This window comes from Budorcas taxicolor, chromosome 7, assembly GCF_023091745.1.
Source record: "Budorcas taxicolor isolate Tak-1 chromosome 7, Takin1.1, whole genome shotgun sequence".
In the NCBI taxonomy this organism is placed as follows: domain Eukaryota; kingdom Metazoa; phylum Chordata; class Mammalia; order Artiodactyla; family Bovidae; genus Budorcas; species Budorcas taxicolor.
The window spans coordinates 18,293,224-18,314,046 of record NC_068916.1 but is presented as its reverse complement, the minus strand read 5'-3'; the positions used below and the strand labels follow the sequence as shown (position 1 = coordinate 18,314,046).

General features: G+C 46.2%; 1 protein-coding gene across 1 annotated transcript in view; it reads left to right on the top strand.

Annotated features, from left to right (window-relative positions):
- ACSBG2 (acyl-CoA synthetase bubblegum family member 2) overlaps positions 1-20,823 on the top strand; it is a 31,775-nt gene that overhangs the window by 281 nt on the left and 10,671 nt on the right. The window contains exons 2-7 of the mRNA XM_052642820.1: positions 1,904-2,133; positions 3,047-3,135; positions 3,844-3,964; positions 9,019-9,105; positions 13,370-13,519; positions 19,246-19,422. Coding sequence (XP_052498780.1) covers positions 1,904-2,133; positions 3,047-3,135; positions 3,844-3,964; positions 9,019-9,105; positions 13,370-13,519; positions 19,246-19,422 — 854 coding nt within the window. The remainder of the gene's footprint in view (positions 1-1,903; positions 2,134-3,046; positions 3,136-3,843; positions 3,965-9,018; positions 9,106-13,369; positions 13,520-19,245; positions 19,423-20,823) is intronic.

The following is a 20,823-nucleotide window of genomic DNA, read 5'->3' as shown; positions in this document are numbered from 1 at the left end:
TGAAGTCTCGGTTGTACCCCTTGTACTGAGGGGGGGGGGCATTAATAATAGAAGATCCCTATGGTTTCTCTAAGGTCTTCCCTGTAGCTCAAATTGTAAAGAATCTGCTTACAATGCAGGAGACCTGGGTTCGACCCCTAGGTCAGGAAGATCCCCTGGAGAAGGGCATGGCACCCCACTCCAGTACTCTTGCCTGGAGAGTCCCATGGACAGAGGAGCCTGGCGGGCTACAGTCCATGGGGTGGCAAAGAGTCGGGCACGACTGAGCGGCTAACACCAACGCTATAGCTTCTCTGGTGGCACAGTGGTAAAGAACCCGCCTGCCAATGCAGGAGACGCAAGAGGCTCGGGTTCCATCCCTGGGTCAGGAGGGTCCCCTGGAGGAGGGTGTGGCAACCCACTCTGGTATTCATGCCTGGAGAATTCGAGGGACAGAGGAGCCTGGTGGGGGGCTATGGTCCATGGGATCACAAAGAGCTGGACGTGGCTAAGTGACTAAGCATGTTAGGGTGGTGTGCCTGTGTGGGTAAAGCATATATACACACATATACATTTAATATTATACATATTATGCCACATTATACATTACATATTACATATAGTGCAGATGTAATTGTGTGTCTGTGTATATATATGTGTGGCAGATGTAATAATTATATATATATAATAGTATATATTGTTGTCGCTAAGTTGTGTCTGAATCTTTTGTGACCCTCCACAAGGCTCCCCCATCCACGGGATTTCCCAGGCAAGAATACTGGAGTGGGTTGCCATTTCCTTCTCCAGGGGGTCTTCGTGACCTATGGATTGAACCTGAGTCTTCGGCATTGGCAGGCAGGTTCTTTACCCCAAGCCACCAGGAAGTCCAATAATATATATAAGAAGAATATGATTATATATATAGTACATATATATATATACACTTACTGTATAAGAATATAGTTATATATATAGTACAGATATAGTTTCATATATGTATATATAGTATATATGTCATTACACTTATGGTACAGACGTAATCAGATATGTAACGCAGATATGTGTATATGCATATATTTCTAGTTAATGATTCAAATGCTAAAGGCTGATTCACATCAAATGATTCAAATGTTTCTAAAAGGAATAAAATAATGCCATCTACCACCTATGAATGGCCATAGATATTATCATACTAAGTCAGAAAGAGAATGACAAGTACCATATGATATCACTTATATGTGGAATCTCAAACAAGACACAAATGAACTTATCTATGAAGCAAACAGACTCACAGACATACAGAATAAACTTGTGGTTGCCAAGGGGGTGGGGGAGGCACGGACTGGGAGTCTGGGATTAGCAGATGCAAACGATTATTCAGAGGATGGATAAACAAGGTCCTACTGTATAGCACAGGGACCTCTACTCAATATTCCTTGGCAAGCCATAATGGAAAAGAACATATGTGTGCATAACTGAGTCACTTTTGCTGTACAGCATAAATTATCACAACATTGTAAATCAACTATACTTCAATAAAATTTTTAAAAAATGATTCCAATGTTGAAGAGTGAAATGGATGCAGCTTTCTTTGAAATGTGTCAAAAAGGAAGATGGCGCGATGGATGGATAAATAGAGGGATGGCTAGATGTGCTACCAGCTGTAGGATTTGGTGGTGAGTAAGAAGGCGCTTGCTATACAAATCCAACTCTTTGTACGCTTGACAATTTTCATAACAGAATGTTGGGGGAGGGTAAGGAAGAAATAAATAGGAACAGGGAAGCTTGAGTAGACCAGCACTGACCATGTGACTTCACTCGAAGCGTGGGATTCATTCAGTATCAAAAAAAGAGCCCCCTCCCGCCTCCTGAGTATGAAGTGAATATAAAATATATGCCATCCAACCCTGGCGGTTATTTCCAGTTACTCCTAGGCTGTGGACCATTCACCGAGATGGAGAAGTCCTTATGAGGCTATCAAAACATGGGCCAGGCCACGAGAGCCCCATGACCATCCCTGAATTTTTTCGGGAGTCAGTCAACCGATTTGGGTCTTATCCAGCCCTAGCATCAAAGAAGAATGGGAAGTGGGAAGTTCTGAACTACAGCCAGTACTACGGGGCTTGTCGGAAGACCGCGAGAGCCATGCTCCAGGTGAGTGCGCTGCTCACCCACTCCTTTATTCGTTCGTCACGTATTAAGTCATTCCTTCTATGTGCAAATACATATGGGACAAAACGCACAAGGCACCCCAAGAAAGAAGGTGAACTGGTGAAAATTTTGTTTCCAATCTTGTCCCCTCTCTATGGAGTGACTGAGTTGGATGTATCTGGTTCAAGATCTCTCATGAGATTGGAGTCAAGCTACCAGCCCGGGCTACATCATTGGAAGGCTTGACTTGAGGCAGGAGGGTCCACGTCTAAGCATGGCTAGCTCTCGGCAGGAAGCCTCAGTTGCTTCCTCTATGGAAGGTCCCTGGAGGAGTCAGATCCACAAAGACAGGAAGGGTAATAGATGGTGGGGGCCAGGGGCTGGGAAGTCAGTGTTTCATGGGGATAGAGTTTCAGTTTGGGAAGATGAGAAAGTTCTAGAGATGGATGGTAGGGATGGTTGCATAACAGTGTGAATGTACTTTTTTGGGTCACACTGTGAGGCTTGCGAGATCTTAGTTCCCACAGCAGGGATGAACTTAGGCCCTCAGCACTGAAAGCATGAAGTCCTAACCACTGGACCACTAGGGAATTCCCCTGGATTTGGGGGGTATTTTTAGGGTAAAGGAGCTTAATACCACTGAGCTGTCCACCTAAAGTTGGTTAGAACGATTAAAAACTAAAATCCATAAAAATTAGAATAAAAAAGGGGGTATTAAGTAGAGCGAGGCAAACCAGCCTCTCAAGAGTCACAAAAAAACATCACACTCTGGATTTCCATCTCAATGTGGGCTCTTCCCCCACGTGACTTCCGGGGGCTCTGGAGACCGCCTTCTGCCAATGAGCGGGTCCCACCTAGAAGCAAACCTCGCCTGTGTCTCCGTTCTCTGCTTGTCCGTCTGTTTCTGCCTTCCCAGCTGGGCCTGGAGCCGTTCCACTCAGTTGGCATCCTCGGGTTTAACTCCATCGAGTGGGTCCTTGCAGCTCTTGGTGCCATCTTCGCGGGGTAAGATCCTGGGCCCTGGACCCTGTGAATGCTGGGGTGGGGTGGGGGCTGCTGCTCTGGGGCCTGGCACCCACACAGGTTTCCACTGAGATATGAGCAGAGAGCCCTAGGCCAGCCAGTGAGATAGACACACACACACACACACACAGACACACCAGTCATCTGAAATACACCGAAGGACTTGTACAGCTCAGGAATAAAAACACAGAAAGATTTTGAGTGAGCAGGAAACTAGAAGGGAAACATCACTAAGGGAAGCAGCCAATAAGCACTTGGAAAGCTGCTTGAAGTCATCTGGCAGCAGGGAGATAAAAACCCACCACATAATGGTTGAAAGCAAAAAGAAAAGGTTGTGAGTGAAGGGAACAGGTGGCTGGGGGAGGGGTGGGGGTTCCAAATCACACCTCCTATTTACTATGGGACCCTGAACAAGCAACTTCCCTCCCTTGAGCCTCAGTTTCCTTATCTGTAAAATGGGTACTGTGAGGGCTCCATATCACAGCAACATCACAGGAGTCCATACTCCCATCATTGCTGTCATTCCTGTCCTTTTCGTCATTGCCCAGTTGTGGAGGGAGGGAAGCTGGTGGCAGGACTTCAGACTCATAACCTACCCGCAGGCCCTACCCCCAGACCCTTTCCTCCCCTTCCAGGATGTTCTTGACTCGGGTATGTGGGCACACACATGCGTGTGTTTTCTTTTCCCAGGGGCTTCTGTGTTGGTATTTATGCCACCAACTTCGCGGACGCCTGTGAATATGTCATCACTCATGCCAAAGTGAACATCCTGCTGGTGGAAAATAACGCACAGTTGCAGAAAATCCTTTCGGTAACAACTGCCCCCACTCCCCCCACCCCCCGTCCGCTAGCACCCATCACCAAGGAAGAAGGGATGTGTGCAGAGTGGAGGAGTTTAACTTCCAAAGCATATTCTTTTCCTACTTGGCCTCCATTTTTCTTTATGTGGACCATTTTTAAAGTCTTTATTGAATTTGTTACAGTACTGCTTGTGTTTTGTTTTGGTTCTTTTTGGCTGAGGGAGCTATGTGGAATCTTAGCTCCCCGACCAGGGGTCAAACCTGCACCCCCTGCACTGGAAGGTGAAGTCTCAATCCCTGGATCATCAGAGAAGTCCCCTGGGCCTCTGTTTTTTAAAATGTACTTGTGTTATTTCATATATAGTCCACTGTGGATCAGTTTTCTCTTAGAAACATTATCTTGAGCCTTGCCACGCTTTCAATTTTCATCTCTTAGGATCATCCTCTTTTTTTTTTTTTCTCCAAGGTGAAACAGCTTTTTAATAATCATACTTTAAGGTATTCCTTTAAATTAAAGTCAAATTTTGTAGTCACAGCACATTGACTGTTTTCTTCTGATAAATCTAGATGTCCAATGAACAATCTCAAAATATTTCTTGACTTTGCGTAAGTCTAGTAATATATCCGGTCTGTTCATCACATGGTTTAAAATTTACTTTCCAACTCCTCAAACCAAGTTACCTAGAATATCTGAATGATCAATAAAAATTCAGGAAAATGAGCCCTGGCCAGTGTGTCTACAGCCAGGCTACCACTGTACAACCTCTTACTAGGTCTTACTTTGTCTATAAAGTAGGAAGTGAGAGAGTGAGTAAAGTAAGTGTGGGGTTTTTTTTTTTGAAGACTTATTTTTTTGTTAGTAACTATCCATCACCATGAATAAATCCAAATTTGCTTTAATTCTCACAATAACCTTGGGAAGTAGCTGTTGTCTCCATTTTAAATGAGGAAACTGAGTCTCAGAGAAAGGAGAACAGGAAGAAAACTCCCATTTATTAAGATGGTTACAGGCTTTGTTTGTTACTGCATTTACTCCTTTACAAAACACTGTTAGATCTTAATGCTGCTGCTGCTGCTGCTAGGTCGCTCCAGTCGTGTCCGACTCTGTGCGACCCCATAGACGGCAGCCCACCAGGCTCCCCCGTGCCTGGGATTCTCCAGGCCAGAACACTGGAGTGGGTTGCCATTGCCTTCTCCTCATCCTCTTTTCTGAAATGCTTTTGTGTTTCTCTTCTGTTTCCTCCCCAAGTCTCACTGCTTCACTGTTTCACTACTTTCTGGTGGATGTCTGGCTCTCCCCCCAGGGCTTGTATGTTTGCTTTGGGTTCTTCCTTTCAAGCTGCATTGAGCTTGTGACATCTTACATTTTATATTAGAAGTTTGGGGGGCAATTTTCCTATGCTTTGCTGTGACTTTTTAAAATTTTTCTTTTGGGTTGTGCTGGGTCTTCGTTGCTGCTCGTGGGCTTTCTCCAGTCGTGGTGAATGGGGGCTACTCTTTGTTGCAGAGAGAGGGCTTCTCATTGTGGTGGCTTCTCTTGTTGTGGAGCATGCATGGGCTTTAGGGCATACAGGCTTCAGTAGTTGTGAAGGCTTAGTTGCTCTGTAGCGTGTGGAATCGTCCTCGACCAGGGATTGAACCCATGTCCCCTGCATTGGCAGGCAGATTCTTATCCACTGTATGACCAGGGAAATCCTACGATGACTTTTTGTACTCAGTGAAATCTGACTCCTCTCTTACTCCTTTTTTCCCCTCCTTGCATTATCTTTGTATGGATGTTGGAGAAACATTTCCCGTGATTTGTGTTTGAATGATTGTAGTTGTCTGAACCAGGTTTTGACAGAAGTATTCTGAAAGGAGGGAAGTTCTTCAGAAGAGTGAACCTCCATGGCCAGAGTTATTGCTCAGCCCAAGAGCCACTGTGACTGTTTCTTTCTTCCCTTCTTTCCTTCTGTATCTTTTTTGGCCACACCATGAAGCATGTGGGATCTTAGTTCCCCAACTAGGGGTCAAACACACGTCCTGTGCATTGGAAGTATGGCGTCTTAACAACTGGACCATCAAGGAAGTCCTCTGACTGTTTCTTTAATACCCTATTCCATTTCTCCTGTGTTAGACGTTTCATATTTCTGAAGTTGAGATTTAAGTCTTGCCATCAGTGCCAAAGACAGTATCCTCTGAACATCAAGGGTGTTTGCCCACATATTAACTTCACTGAGACTAGGGTAGAGTCACCAGACTCAATGAAATCCAGCCTGACTTAGTGAAAGTGGACATTTTGTACCACCAGGCCTCCTTCAATGCAAAACCTAACTCCTGAGCTGGTTCAGGAAGCACAGACTTCTACTTTCTGGTTGTCTGTTGGTTTTTTTTTTTTTGGCTGCACCACGTGGTATGCGGGATCTTAGTTCCCTGACCAGGCATCAGACCTGTGGCCCCTGCAGTGGAAGCGTGGAGTCTTAACCACTGGACTGCCAGGAAAGTCCCCAGACTTCTACTTTCTGAAATTGCTTTCTGAAGCCATGCTTCTTTGGTTCCTGGTACTCAATTCATGTCCTGTCTGTCCTGTTCATAGCAGAATGCACTGCTTGCGAGGTGACTGGTGATGAGTGAGGGTAGGGCCCTTTTCCTCCTTGCCGTGAATACAGGCTTCTGATTTGGGTTTTCCCACTGTTAGACAATGCTTCGTGTTCCATCCTTCCCCTGCAGCCACCTCGCTGCTATGACTTCCAGTCCTTGGTCTGGTATCTTCAACCTCACAGGCATAAAGCAGTATCTGAATTATTTCCATCTCCTAGTTTCACTTCCCAGGTGGCTCAGTGGTAAGGAATCTGTCTGCCAATGCCCCAAATGCAGGAGACATGAGTTCAATCCCTGGGACGGGAAGATCCCCTGGAGAAGGAAATGGCAACCTACTCCGGGATTCTTGCCTAGAGAATCCCACGGACAGAGGAGCCTGGCGGGCTGCAGTCCATGGGGTGGGGAGATTCGGATATGACTGAGCATGCACACAGACACTGAGTCTGACCAAAGAGGCAGTTTGTGGAAGATCTGTTGTTCTGGTTGCTCTGAGTGAAAGACTCAGAGCCAGGCTCCTCCCAAACTGCATGTTCAGGTCCTCTTGGAAATCTTTCTTTCTTGGTGATGTTCGCAGACTGTAACCCTCCAGGGCTTCCTTCTTCCTTCAGAATAAACCACAGACTCCTCACCATCCCTTCCTCAGGGCATGGCTTCCTGGCCCTCATGCCCTTTCCTGCCTCCTGCCCTGGACTCCTCCCTTCCACCCTCACTCTAGATCATCCTGGACTTTTTACATCCCTCAAACATGCCAGCCACTGCCTGCTTCAGGTTTTTTGGATGTCTGTTCCTTCTCTCTCTGGAAAACTCTTGTCCAGATGTGAAAAGCACTGCTATCATCTTTTCTCTCCAGCCCATGGCAGAGACTTGGCTATAGTCAGCATTCTTGATGCTGGAAGTGACATCTGCATTGCATTGGTAGGAATGTGCCACAGACACAAATGTCCTCCCCTTGCATGAACAACTAGATTCTTGCAGGGGACAAGAATCCCCTGAACCTTACAGTTGTAGGTTTAGATAGAGCGTTCTGAACCTGCCCAGGTTCCGGCCACCTTCATGGAGAATTTCTGTGGCCTGATGCCAACTAGAAGTTTGGCTAGATCTTGGCTGCATAGCTCAAGGTGCCTTTGAGGAGAAGCCAAGAGGGTTGTCCTTTGACTCATCAACTGAGAGGCACAACTCGGTGCAGCAGAACTCAGGAGGTTGTTGCCCTCAGCCCTCTTCAATGGTTGGGGTCTACTGATAACAACCATAAAGAACTTAGAAGTGCTAAGAGCAGGTTGCTTAGTATCAGTCAAGGCACAGAGCCAAGTTTCACTGTGTGGGCAGGGAAGGGAAAGAGGTAGGGGTCCCTGTGGAAGAAAGCTTAGGACACGCTCTCCTGGGCCAGATTATCCTGAGGTCCAGGCATAAATTTGACTGTGTGGATCACAAGAAACTGTGGAAAATTCTTAAAGTGATGGGAATACCGGACCACCTTACCTGCCTCCTGAGAAACCTGTATGCAAGTCAAGAAGCAACAGTTTAGAACCAGACATGAAACAATGGACTGGTTCAAAATTGGGAAAGGAGTACATCAAGGCTGTATATTATCACCTTGCTTATTTAACTTATATACCAAGTACATCATGCGAAATGCCAGGCTGGATGAAGCTCAAGCTAGAATCAAGACTGCTGGGGAAAATATCAATAACCTCAGATATGCAGATGACACCACCCTAATGACAAAATGAATAGGAACTAAAAAGCCTCTTAATGAAAGTGAAAGAGAGTGAAAAAGCTGGCTTAAAACACAATGTTCAAAAAACAAAAATCATGACACCCGGTCCCATCATTTCATGGCAAATAGATGTGGAAAGAATGGAAAGGGTGACAGACTTTATTTTCTTGGGCTCCAAAATCACTGGGGATGGTGATGGCAGCTATGAAATTAAAAGATGCTTGCTCCCTGGAAGAAAAGCTATGACAAGCCTAGACAGCTTATTAAAAAAGCAGAGACATCACTTTGCTGACAAAGGTCTATATAGTCAAAGCTATTGTTTTTCCAGTAGTCATGTATGGATGTGAGAGTTGGACCATAAAGAAGGCTGATGACCAAAGAATTGATGCTTTCAAATTTGTGGTGCCTGAGAAGACTCTTGGGAGTCCCTCGGACTGCGATCAAACCAGATAATCCTAAAGGAAACCAACCCTGAATATTCATTGAAAGGACTGATGCTGAGGCTGAAGCTCCAGTCCTCTGGCCACCTAATGCAAAGGGCAGACTCACTGGAAAGGCCCTGATCCTGGGAAAGATTGAGGGCAAGAGGAGAAGGGGGCTACAGAGGATGAGACGGTTGGATGGCATCATCGACTCAATGGACATGAGTTTGAACAAACTTAGGGCGATAGTGAAGGACAGGGAAGCCTGGCGAGCTACAGTTCACGAGGTTGCAAAGAGTCCTACACGACTGAGCAACTGAACAACAAACGCACAACTTTCTTTCAGATTCCGAGCAACAAGATGGAGACCCTAAAAGCGATCGTTCAGTACAAGCCGCCCGTGGACGACAGCAAATGTGAAAACCTGTACTCTGTAAGTGTCAACAAAGGAGAGGACCGGGCCTTAAAGGGAAGGAGGGCACTGGCAAAGGAAGTGGGTGGTGAGCAAGGGGGAGGGCGGGGCCATACAAAGGAAACGAGTGAGGACTCAAGGGAACTGGGTCGTGAGCAACAGAAGTGGGTAGTTGTAGTGGTAGTTTAGTTGCTAAGTCGTGTCCGACTCCGTGCGACCCTACGGACTGCAGCCTGCCAGGCTCCTCTGTCCGTGGGATTTTCCAGGCAAGAATACTGAATGGGTTGCCATTTCCTTCTCCAGGGAATCTTCCCAACCCAGGAATCGAACCTGTGTCTCCTGCATTGCAGGCAGATTCTTTACCAACTGAGTTAGGAGGGAAGCCCACAGAAGTGGGTGGAGACTCAACCACCCATTGAGTGGTGGGCAAGGGAGAAGGCGAGGCCTCACAAGAGAAGGGGGTGAGGCTTTTGAGAGAATTTTTTTGTGCCATGAAGGGTCTGATTTCCCAGAAGGTGTCTGTTCTGATAATTTATTTATGTGTAACAAATCACCCCCAAAATTGGTGGCATAAGACAGTACCAATCCTTTTATTATTAGTTTTTTTTTCCAGAGCATTAGCATAACTGAGGATTTCCTTGGTGGCACAGTGGTAAAGAATCTGCCTGCCAGTGCAGGAAATGTGGGTTTGATCCCTGGGCGGGGAAGATCCCCTAGAGTAGGAAACGGCAACCCACTGCAGTGTTCTTGCCTGGAAAAATCCCATGGACAGAGGATACTGGTGGGCTAAAGTCCATTGAGTCGCAGAGTGGGACAGACTGAGAGCATGCATGCCCACACACAGCGTAACTGAAAAAATACTGCAGCACTGAAAATAAGATGTGCTGGTACTCACAACATTAAGTTTAAATATTTAATTTATATTCAAGTCAGAATTTATTATAAATTTACTTTCCTGGCTCTCACAGATGCAAAGTCATCAGTATCTTTATTAAAACCATTAGCCATTTTTAATGTATGAAAATACACATACCAGGGGCACCCATTTCTGCTATGGCTTGGACCAACAGCCCTGTTGGAGCCTGCCTTTTCTTTTTTTTTTTCAAATTATGATGTTTCATCCATCAGAGATTTGCTTTTTGGTACTGACTTTTAAAATATTGCATTGAAATATTATTTATCTTGATAACACGCTTTTTTTGGGGGGGAATTCCCTAAAAAATTTGCACTCAAAGAGAAGCCCCTGGCCTGCAGTCTGGTCCTGACTCTGCACCTGGGACTCCTCCAGCACCTTTCTTTCTCTTTTTCTGCTTCTGTGATGTCTTTGGGACCTGCGGGCTTGTTTGGTAGCTCAGATCTCCACAGAGAATGTTTTTTGGTTTGTTTTGTTGTTGTTTTTGCCATGCTGGGCAGGATGGCGGGGATCTTTGTTCCCTGACCAGGGATGGAACCTGCGCCCCCTGCAGTAGAAGGAAGCTCAGACCACTGGGAAAGTCTCCAGAGAGAAAGTTTTGAGGAGAGAAACATCCAGGCAGAAGCTGTGCTGCCTTGAATGAGCTATTCGTGGAAGTAGCATGTCGAGGCCAAGCCACAGACCAGAGTCCACCTCTTACTGAGGGAGGGACAGGGCCCCTGAAGACTGTGTGACATCATACATGTCACATTCTTTGTTGTTGTTGTTGTTGTTGTTGTTGTTGCATATTCAGTCTGCCTTAGGGCCTTCTAGAGTCAGAAAATGCTTGACTGCAAGCAACAGAGACCCACTTAAGCCAAAGGAGAGGGTTTGGGTCTTGTTTCTAAGGATACAAGAAGTTAACTCACAGAAGTCAGGGCAGGAGGTCTGTGAGGGACCAACCCAGGCTCCTGTTGTTAATGTTCCTGAGATCAGGCAATCAAACCCATGATCCAAATCAGAAGTCCTAACATGTCATGGAATTTATTTGGTTTTCCCTCCACTCAAGTGGGAGGAAAGATGACAGTGATCCTTTCTGGCCAAAACACTCGCCAGCTTGAGTACCTTTCAGAAAACCTTAGAATATTAAGACCAGGATGATAACTAAGTAAGACAACTGACCAGAATCACAGACCTTTCAGAGGTTAAATAAAAGTGACCATCATGGCAACAAGATCTTAAGTCTGGATAAGTTAAACCCTTTTGTTAGAAACAGTATTTACAGCAGGGTTTCTCAGCCTCACTGGATATTCGAGGTGGATATTTTTTTTCTTTTAAACTTGCTATTTTGTATTAGGATATAGCCGATTAATAATATCGTGATAGTTTCAGGTAAACAGTGAAGGGACTCAGCCATACATAAACATGTATCCATTCTCCCCAAAACTCCCCTCCCATCCAGCTGCCACATAACACTGAGCAGAGTTCAGGGTGGATAATTCTTCATTGTGGGGGCTGTCCTGTGCATTTTTAGGTGTTAAGGAGCAACCCTGGCCTCCCTCCACCTACTACATCCTAGTTGAAACAATCACAAATATCCTCAGATACTGCATAGGTCGTCCGGCCAAGGGTGGGGGATGGGCAAAATTGCCCCTACAGATTAGGTATCTACTTCTCTGCCAGGGCGAGTAGAACCTCCTATTTTTAGATTCAGTTTAGGAATACATTCATTAGAACTGAGAGAAAAAGGAAATGCCTGGAAAATTAGCAGGTGAAATTTGAGGGCAAGGGGATGACAGAAGAAGACCATTAACTGGGCAGGTGGTGATGCCTGGAGTTGGACTCGGGACCAATTCCAGATTTCCAACAGAGGACTGGATTGGACTGGGTTGGGTCCGGTGTCTATGTGATCCCATCATCTGTGGCCATGGGAGGATGAGGTCCTGCACCTGCCATTAGGGGAGCATCCTTTTGAGGGGGGGCTTGGGGCATTTCTCAGAGAAAGGACAGGGTCCCTCCAAAGGTCGGTGTGCACTGCTCCTCTCACCATCACTCCACCCTGTTAGAGATGCTCGGGTGAAAGGTCCTTCCCTTTTGGATGGGGCCAGCGTTGCCCTGTCAGGTTGCAGGCAATGCTGGCCATTTCTAGACGACACGGAGAGCCCTCTATTTTGCAGACAGGACACTGTCCTCCTCCAGAGCCCCACTCGAGGATCAGACAGCATTTTTGCAGTTCTTATGTGAAATTCGGTTCATACAGCCTCACAGTTCCTTGTGAGGCATCAAATTCTAAGGTAATTAAAAGCACAGGCTCTGGACTCTTGGGTTAAAATGCTAGCTCCTCTGTTTACTTAGTGTGTGACCCTGGGCAGGTAACTTACCGCCTCTGAGCCTCAGCTTCTTCATCTGCCAGAGGGAGATGATGTATGTCTTATCACTAAGGATATCTTTGGTTGCAAGTGATAATAGCCTAACCCCAAATGGCGTAAGCTTCCAAGATCATCTGTTGGCTCATGTAACTACAACCCATGCACAGCTGGACCCAGGAGCTCAAATAACATTCCCAAGGCTCCATTTGGTGGCAGAGTGGTAAAGAATCTGCCTGCCAGTGCAGGAGACATAAGAGACGTGGGTTCAATCCCTGGGTCAGGAAGATCCCCTGGAGAGGAAATGGCAACCCACTCCAGTATTCATGCCTGGAGAATCCCCATGGACCAAGGAGACTGATGGGCTACAGTCCATTGGTTACAAAGAGTCAGACACAACTGAAATGACTTAGCAGGCTCCATTTTGCTCTCCACTAACCTTGCTTCCCTCTAGTCCTAAGACAATCCAGCAGCTCAAGTTACCTCATGTTCAGATGATTCATTCATGTCCCAGCACTTCCAGCCAAAGCCCTGACCTTCACTGTGATTGGACCATCTGAGGTCACATGTCCAGAACCAGTCCAATCACTGTGGCCCAGGCAGATGGGACCTTCTAGCTTAAGCCAATCAGGATGGCCTTCAGTTCCATCAATCAGGTCACTAAGTTTGAGGTGCCAAGTGGAATCTGGAAAGGCAGAGAACAAATAATCCTGAACTCTGCTGTTCTAAGCATTTTACACATAGTGACCCATTTACTGCTTCAAACAACCCAAAGAGTTGGGCCTTGACATCATCCCCATTTTACCTATGAGGAAACTGAGGCGGAGCTGCTTGAGTAGCCTGCCCAGGAAGTGGAGAAGCAGGTGTCTCAGGGCCTCTGTATGAAGTACCCTTCCTCCTGCTGGGAATCATCTTTCCAGGGCAGCTGGTGAGGCAAGACCTGACTGGGGAAAGGGAACACCTGGTGTGCCGGGGGTCCCCTCACACCCTTGAGCCGCCACCCTCTGCTGGTCTTTTCTTTCCATAGTGGGATGACTTTCTAGAACTTGGCAGTAGCATTCCCGATGCCCAACTGGACCAGATCATAAAAAGCCAGAAGGTCAATCAGTGTGCCGTGATCATCTATACTTCTGGGACCACAGGCCAACCCAAGGGGGTGATGCTCAGCCATGACAATGTAAGTGCTGTCTCTGCTGACGGGGTTGGACTCTGCAGCCTCCAGGGTCTCAATGCCTTGGGGCAGAGGCCTTCAGACTGCTTTTGTTCTTGACCCACAGGAGCACAGTGGCGTTTAGGAGCACAGTGGCATGGGGGACCTTGATCTGTGGGGCAGAGAGACTTAAGCCAAACTTCCAAAGTCACGGCAGCATAGTGCAGGGGTTGAGATCAGGTACTCTGCAGGAGACCTGGCTCTATGATCTTGGGCAACACATCCAGGATCTCTAAGCCTTGGTTTCCTCATCTGTAAAATGGGTGTGATGTAACAGTCCCTGCCTCCTGAGTTGTTTGAGCTCAGAACCATGCTTGATAAAATAAGTATGTGAAAGGGCAGTGTAAACACTGAGTTTCAGGGGATAAAGCAGGAGCTGATGTTTTAGTTACTTGAGGAAGGCTCTGTGCTTGGGGAAAATGCATGCATGTCTGAGTGGAGTCCAAAGCTGATGGTAATTTAGGTCACTGGTAGGAAAGAAAAGGGGAATCCACGCTAAAAGATCCTATTTATATAAAACCCTAGAAAGGGACTTCCCTGGCAGTCCAATGGCTAAGAGTCCACCTGCCAATGCAGGGGACACAGATTCAGTACCTGGTCTGGGAAGATACCACATGCAGAAGGGCACCTAAGCCTGAGTGCAGCAACTACTGAGCCGACATGCTGTCGAGCCCACGAGAGAAGCCAACAAGAGAAGCCACCACCAAAAAAAAAAGAGAGAGAGAAGCCACCGCAATGAGACATCCACGCACCACAATGAAGGGTAGTCCCTGCTCGCTGCAATTAGAGAAAGCCCGTGTGTAGCACAAAGACCGTACATTAATTAAAAAATAAATTAGGAAGTGAATACAATGACCTAACTGTAATTTAAAACTGTAACTAAATAAAAGATCCTGTTTATATAAAACCCTAGAAATGGAATTCCTAGGAGGTCCAGTGGTTAGGATCCGTGTGCCACTCCCAAGAGCCCAAGTTCAAACTCTGGTCAGGAAAATAAGCCTGTGTGATGAAAACCCTACAAATGCAAACTTGTCTACAGGAACCAAAAGCAGATGGTGGCTGCCTGGGATGGCAAAAGGGAGGCATGACAAAGGGTGATGGGAACAGGGAACATTCACCATTTCAATGGTGGGGATGGCTGCACAGCTGCATATATAGGTCACTATGCACCAACTTGTACACCCCAAATGCAGGTGGTTCCCTGCATGTCAATTACACCTTGATAAAGCTGTTGTTTTTTCCTAAAGAACAATAAAGACAGTGATGGTTCATTTCTGTTGCACGCCCGTGATATGCCAGGGTCCATCCCGAGAGTTTTACACTTTGTAAATCCTCCTGGTGATTCTATAATTCTATCTGTTCTATCAGGTGGACGCTGTTTCTACAGATGAGAAAACTGAAGCCCAGAGAGGTTAAAATGCTGGGTCCAGGTCACACAACAAGCAGCATGGCAGAGCCAGGATCTGAACTCAGGCAGGCTGGAGTCATAGTCCACATTTTCACCTACACTGTTGATCTATGTGGCTAAGGTGTAAAGATCCTTAAAGATGCGATCACTATAAATACGCTGAAGCCAGCTGAAGAACAGTGCACAGAGCACAGGCGGTTTATGTTAAAAATTGAGAAATGAAGCGACCGATGTACAAGCCTGTAAGCTTTATAAGTAGAAAAGTGTCTGGCAGGACGTACACCCAACACGTACACTCCCCTTTGTGAGTCAGAAAGACTGCTAGTTCTACAATGAAGCATTTCTTACTTATTTTTGGCTGCACCAGGTCTTAGTTGCAGCATGTCAGATCTTGTTCCCTGACCAGGGATTGAACCTGGGCCCTCTACACTGTAAGCACGGAGTCTTAGCCCCTGGACTAGCAGGGACGTCCCAGTGTTTCTACTTTATGAGCTTTTTGCACCAACCCAGCTTAAGAGTTGGCAGTACACACTGGCTTTTGCTCTGGCTGTTCCCTCTACGTGGAATTCTTTTTCCTAGAGACCAACTTGGCTTCCTCTTTCACCTCCTTGGGGGTCCCTGCTCAAATGTTACCGCCTCTGAGAAGTCCTCCCTGACTTTCATGTTCAAAACAGCAACTAAAAATAAACCACCCCATCAGTCCCTGATCCCCTCTGGCTACTGTTTTCCGTGCACTGACATATTATATACAGTCATGTGTTTATCGTGAACATCAGCTCCTTGAGGGCAGCGGCAGTCTGTTGGGTTCTCTGCTGTGTCTCCAGTGGTTGGTATACAGGAGGCTTCAATCCTTTTTGTGGACTGAAATGAATGAAGAGGGTCTGAGGAAGCCCACCCTGGCCAGCATTCATACTCCTAGTGGCTCCATGTCTGCTGAGATCATCTCCTTGAAGACAGCTGATGAACGCCAAGCTCTTGGAGCAAGTCTGCCTAGATCTTCATCCTGGCTCCCCCATTTGCTAGTTGTGTGACCTGAGAAAACTCCCTTAACTTCTCTGGGGTTCAGTTTGCCCACCTGTGAAATGGAGACAAGAACAGTTGATAGCTCTTAAGAGTTGCTGTGAAGGTTAAATAATGTCCCATACTGTGTCAGTTAGCTACTGCTGTGTAACAAACCATTCTAGAACTGAGCGACTTGAAACACCAACAGTGCGTTATTTCTGGGTCTCAGATTTGGACCAGGGTTCAGCAGTGTCTTTTCTGCCCCACGGAGTGTCAGCTGGGGTCACTCAGCCGGTGCACAGGCCGGGTTAACAGGTCCGAGAGGGGCTTCACTCACATGTCTCCTGGGGCTTGGGTTTCTCTGTGGCATGGAGGTAGTGAGGCTGTTGAATTTCTCACTGTGGTGCTGGCTCCAAGGGCAAGCATACTGTATGTAAAGGCACATCTATTACGGCTCAGGGCCAGAAGCTCACATGGTGCCCTGCTCTGCAGGTCAAAACCAGCCACTGGACCAGCCCTGTGAGGAGAAGGGAAACAGACTCTAGCTCTGAATGGAGGGGGTGGCAGAGAATTTGCCGCTGTCTTTAACTTACACGTGGGCTTCCCCGGTGGCTCAGACAGGAAAGAATCTGCCTGCAATACAGGAGACCTGGGTTCAATCCCTGGGTTGGCAGAATCCCCTGGGGAAGGGACTAGCTACCCACTCCAGTATTCTTGCCTGGACAATTCCATGGACAGAGAAGCCTGGAGGGCTACAGCCCATGGGGTCGCAAAGAGTCAGACATGACTGAGTGGCTAACTCTTCACTTAACCTACACACAGATATAAATGCTCAGAGTGATACCTGGCACACAGCCTCATCAGCGTCCCTTATTGTGACTTTTAATGCATTATTGACTGGAGACATTTTAATATATCTTTTGTTGCCCATTATTGACTGGAGACGTATCAGTACATTTTTAGACACTGATACAATTAACATCAAGTGTGAAGTTGTTAGAACTTAAAGTTGATCAAAGTTTCATTAGACAACTTACAGTTGTCATTATCATTCACGTTTTTCTCTGTTAGATTTTTGTTCCAACTTTGTGTATGTGATAAGTGCTAATCTATTACTGTAAAATCTTCAAAGATAACACATGGTGAAATTTCACACAAAGATGAATTTTTCAGTGAATTTTATGGGAATACTTTCTCTGATTGTCTGAGCAACGTACATACAAGCGTCTCAGAAGATGACAGTTCTTCAGAACATAGTTCTGATTCAGATGATATGCATGTAGACCAACAAAAAGACAAAGAGCCTTAATGATTGATTCCGATGTGGAAAGTGAAATTCACGATGCTAGAGAGGACTTTACAAGTCTGTCAGGTGTAAGCCGCTAAATGTAATGACCTGCAAAACAGTGTTAGTGAAATCACAGAATTGATTTTTGGCCAGCCAAAATGAAAACTCCAGCCTCAGGCGTTAGTTTCAAGAATCCCGCAGTCAATAATGAGTTAAAATCATCATAATCGTCATCATTTTTATAGCAAGAAGTCAAAGGTAGTCCCAGGTGCTCAACATATGTCAACAATTCAAAGTTTCCCCGTTTTATAGAATATTAGGCCATGCTGAGATAAACAGATATAACCCCTCACAGAAACCCCACAAGGTTAAGATGTGTCATTAACCCCTTTCACAGATGGGGAAACAGGCTCAGAGAGGGGACATGACTTGAGAAAGGTTAGAGAGCGAAGAATGAGCTTGAGCCAGGTTCTGAACCCACGGGTGTTTGAACGACTAAATCACAGTCTGCACGCACCTAGCCCCTTTTCTTAACAAACGGGTGCTGGATTCCTTGGGCCTCTGGAGTAACAGTGCTTATGGGGGCAGAAGGAAAATCCCTCCATCCTGAGACCCAGAGAAAGACAAGGAATAAATCTTGAGGGCTCACCATGGGCCAAGGGTTTTGCATGTTTCCTTGCTCTTGAATGTCCCTTCTCTTCTCTTAAATGTCCCTTCTCAACAAAAATTCACTGGGCACCTACTACGTGCTTGGAAAATGGCTTTGGACAGAACAGACCCAATCGTGGCCCCTGGGAAGACAGACAGGGAATGAAAAAATAAAACCACTGAGATTGTGGCAAGTAGTACTCAGAGGATTAGACAGATGCTGGAAGCTTCGGTTTGGGGGTGAGACAGCTTCTCTAAGAGGTGACATTTAACTAGCAATTCAGCATCCAAAGAGTTATTAATAGTTGTGGAGACAGTTGAAGGAAGCAGATCCCAGGCAGTGGGAATGGCCAGTGCAAAGGCCCTGAGGCAGGACTTTGCCTGACTTGTTGGAATAACAGTGCAGAGGCCCACGTGGCCGGATTAATGACCAGTGTATGATACCATAAGAAGTGTAGATTGCTAAATTATAGATATGCTAAAACTTTACATCAAAGTACGCACTGGACAAAGAAAAACATTCATAGAGTTATAAAGCAACTACACTCCAATAAAAATTTTATAACTTTTTAAGAAAAACATTAATATACTAATTGTTGGGGTGTTTATTCCATGGGATTAAGAGTGGTCTTTTTGTGTTTTGGACAGTGGTTTCTTAATTTTATGTTGACACAAGGAAATTCTGTGCCCATTTTACAGATGAGCAAATAGAGGTTGCAAGGGATTTTAAGCAAATAGCCCAGGGTCACTCAGCTAGTAAATGGTGGAGTCAGGATTTCTTTTGTGTGTGTGGCTGTGTTGGGTCTTAGTCATGTGGGATCTTTCATTGTGGCAAGCAGGCTCAGCAGTTGTGGTGCACGGGCTTAGCTGCCCTGTGACATGTGGGCTCCTAGTTCCCTGACCAGGGATTGAACCTGATCTTCCACATTAGAAAGTGGACTCTTAACCACTGGACCACCAGGGAAGTCCCTGGAGTTAAGACACTGAGTCCTTCAGATTTTCTGACTTTCCCGGTAGACATCCTGACTCTAGGGTCTCCTTTTGGATCCTGGGGCGTCTGGTAATCCCCCAAAGCTGCCCACTGTAGTTTACAGTTCGTCCCAGCCTCAGGCAAGTTAGTGAACTGTGCCTCTGGTTTCCCATCTCAATGATGGGGGAGAATCACAGTTCTCAACCCCAGTGTTAAGATGAGGACTAAATGACTCAATGTTTGTAAAGAACAGGAGCAGTGCCTAGCATTTAGGAGGTGCCTTGAATTGGGTAAAGAACTGCATTTAAACAGCCCTCAGGTGAGGAGGAGGAAGTATGTCTGATCTCACTGGATCCTAAGTTCAGCTTGTGTTCTAGATCACGTGGACAGCGGGGTCGGTGGCAAGGGAATGCAACCTGGCTTATGCCTCCGAAAAGCAGGAGGTGGTGGTCAGCTACCTTCCTCTCAGCCACATCGCAGCTCAGATGATGGATGTCTGGGTGCCCATTAAGGTCGGGGCTTTCATCTACTTTGCTGAACCAGACGCTCTCAAGGTATCAAGGCTGAGGGCAGCCCAGATGGGTGGACGGCTCCAACAGGGCCCAGATCTGGGGGTGTGGGGTCAAGGTTAAGGGCAGCTTGGAAGGGTGGATGGCTCCATCAAGGCCCAGATCTGGTAAGCAGAGGGGTTCCTTCTCTGTCCTCAGCTAATGCTCCCCTTTAGCAGCATGTGAACTGGTTAACCACCTTCTTTTTGTTTTTATCTTTATCCAAATCATGGTGTCCATGGTTTTTCAGGTTGTATACTGAACTACCTAAGACTAAAATGTGAGTGGTACTAAAGGCAGAATTTGTGTGTGTGTGTAGCATTTTTTTTTTTTTTAAAATTCAGTATTCCCAGCTCCAAAACCCTCCACAAACCAAACATTTTTGGCAGTAGAATCTGACCTGAACTGATGTGAAGCTATTTGAGTCTTCATGTTTACCCCACTTACTGGGAATATGCATATCTACAGAAATATTAATGGGTTTCTCCAGTGCCTCAGCGGTAAACAATCTGCCTGCAATGCAGGAGGCACAGTACACGGGGCTTTGATCCTTGGGTTCAGGAAGATCACCTGGAGAAGGAAATGGTAACCCACTCCACCATTCTTGCCTGGAGAATCCCATGAACAGAGGAGCCTGGTGGGCCATGGTCCACTTGGTTGCAAAGAGTCAGACATGACTGAAGCAACTTAGCACTAGGAACAAAGCCGTTTTAACTTGTTTTTGGCTTCAGCACACAGGATCTTAGTTCCCTGACCAGGGATTGAACTCGTGCCCCCTGCAGTGGGAGCACGGAGTCTTAACCACAGGACTGCCAGGGAATTCCTGTCTTAACATTTTGTGCAACTGCAGGAGTGTTTTCAAGGAGGCTGTGCCATTTTACATTCCCACCAGAAGTGTATGAGAGGTCCAGTTCCTCCGTATCCTCACCAACACTTGTTACTATTTTTGTTTTTATTATTATTGCATCCTTTCACTTTTCACTTTCATGCACTGGAGGAAAAAATGGCAACCCACTCCAGTGTTCTTGCCTGGAGAATCCCAGGGACAGGGGAGCCTGGTGGGCTGCTGTCTATGGGGTCGCACAGAGTCAGACACGACTGAAGCAACTTAGCAGCAGCAGCAGCAGCGGACGTGAAGTGGTCTCTCTCCTATTAATTTGCATCTCTCAAATGATTAATGATGGTGAGCAACTTTTCTTGTGCATATTGGCCACCTGTGTATCTTCTTCGGAAAAATCTCTTGTTCACAGTTTTGCCTGTGTAAAAATGGGGTTGTACATCTTATTGTTGAACGTTGTGTTCTTCACACAAATTGTTTATCAAAGATAGGTTTTGCAAATACTTGCTCCCAGTTCTGTGGCTTGTCTTCTCATTTTCTTACTAGTGTCTTTTGAAAAACAGAAAATG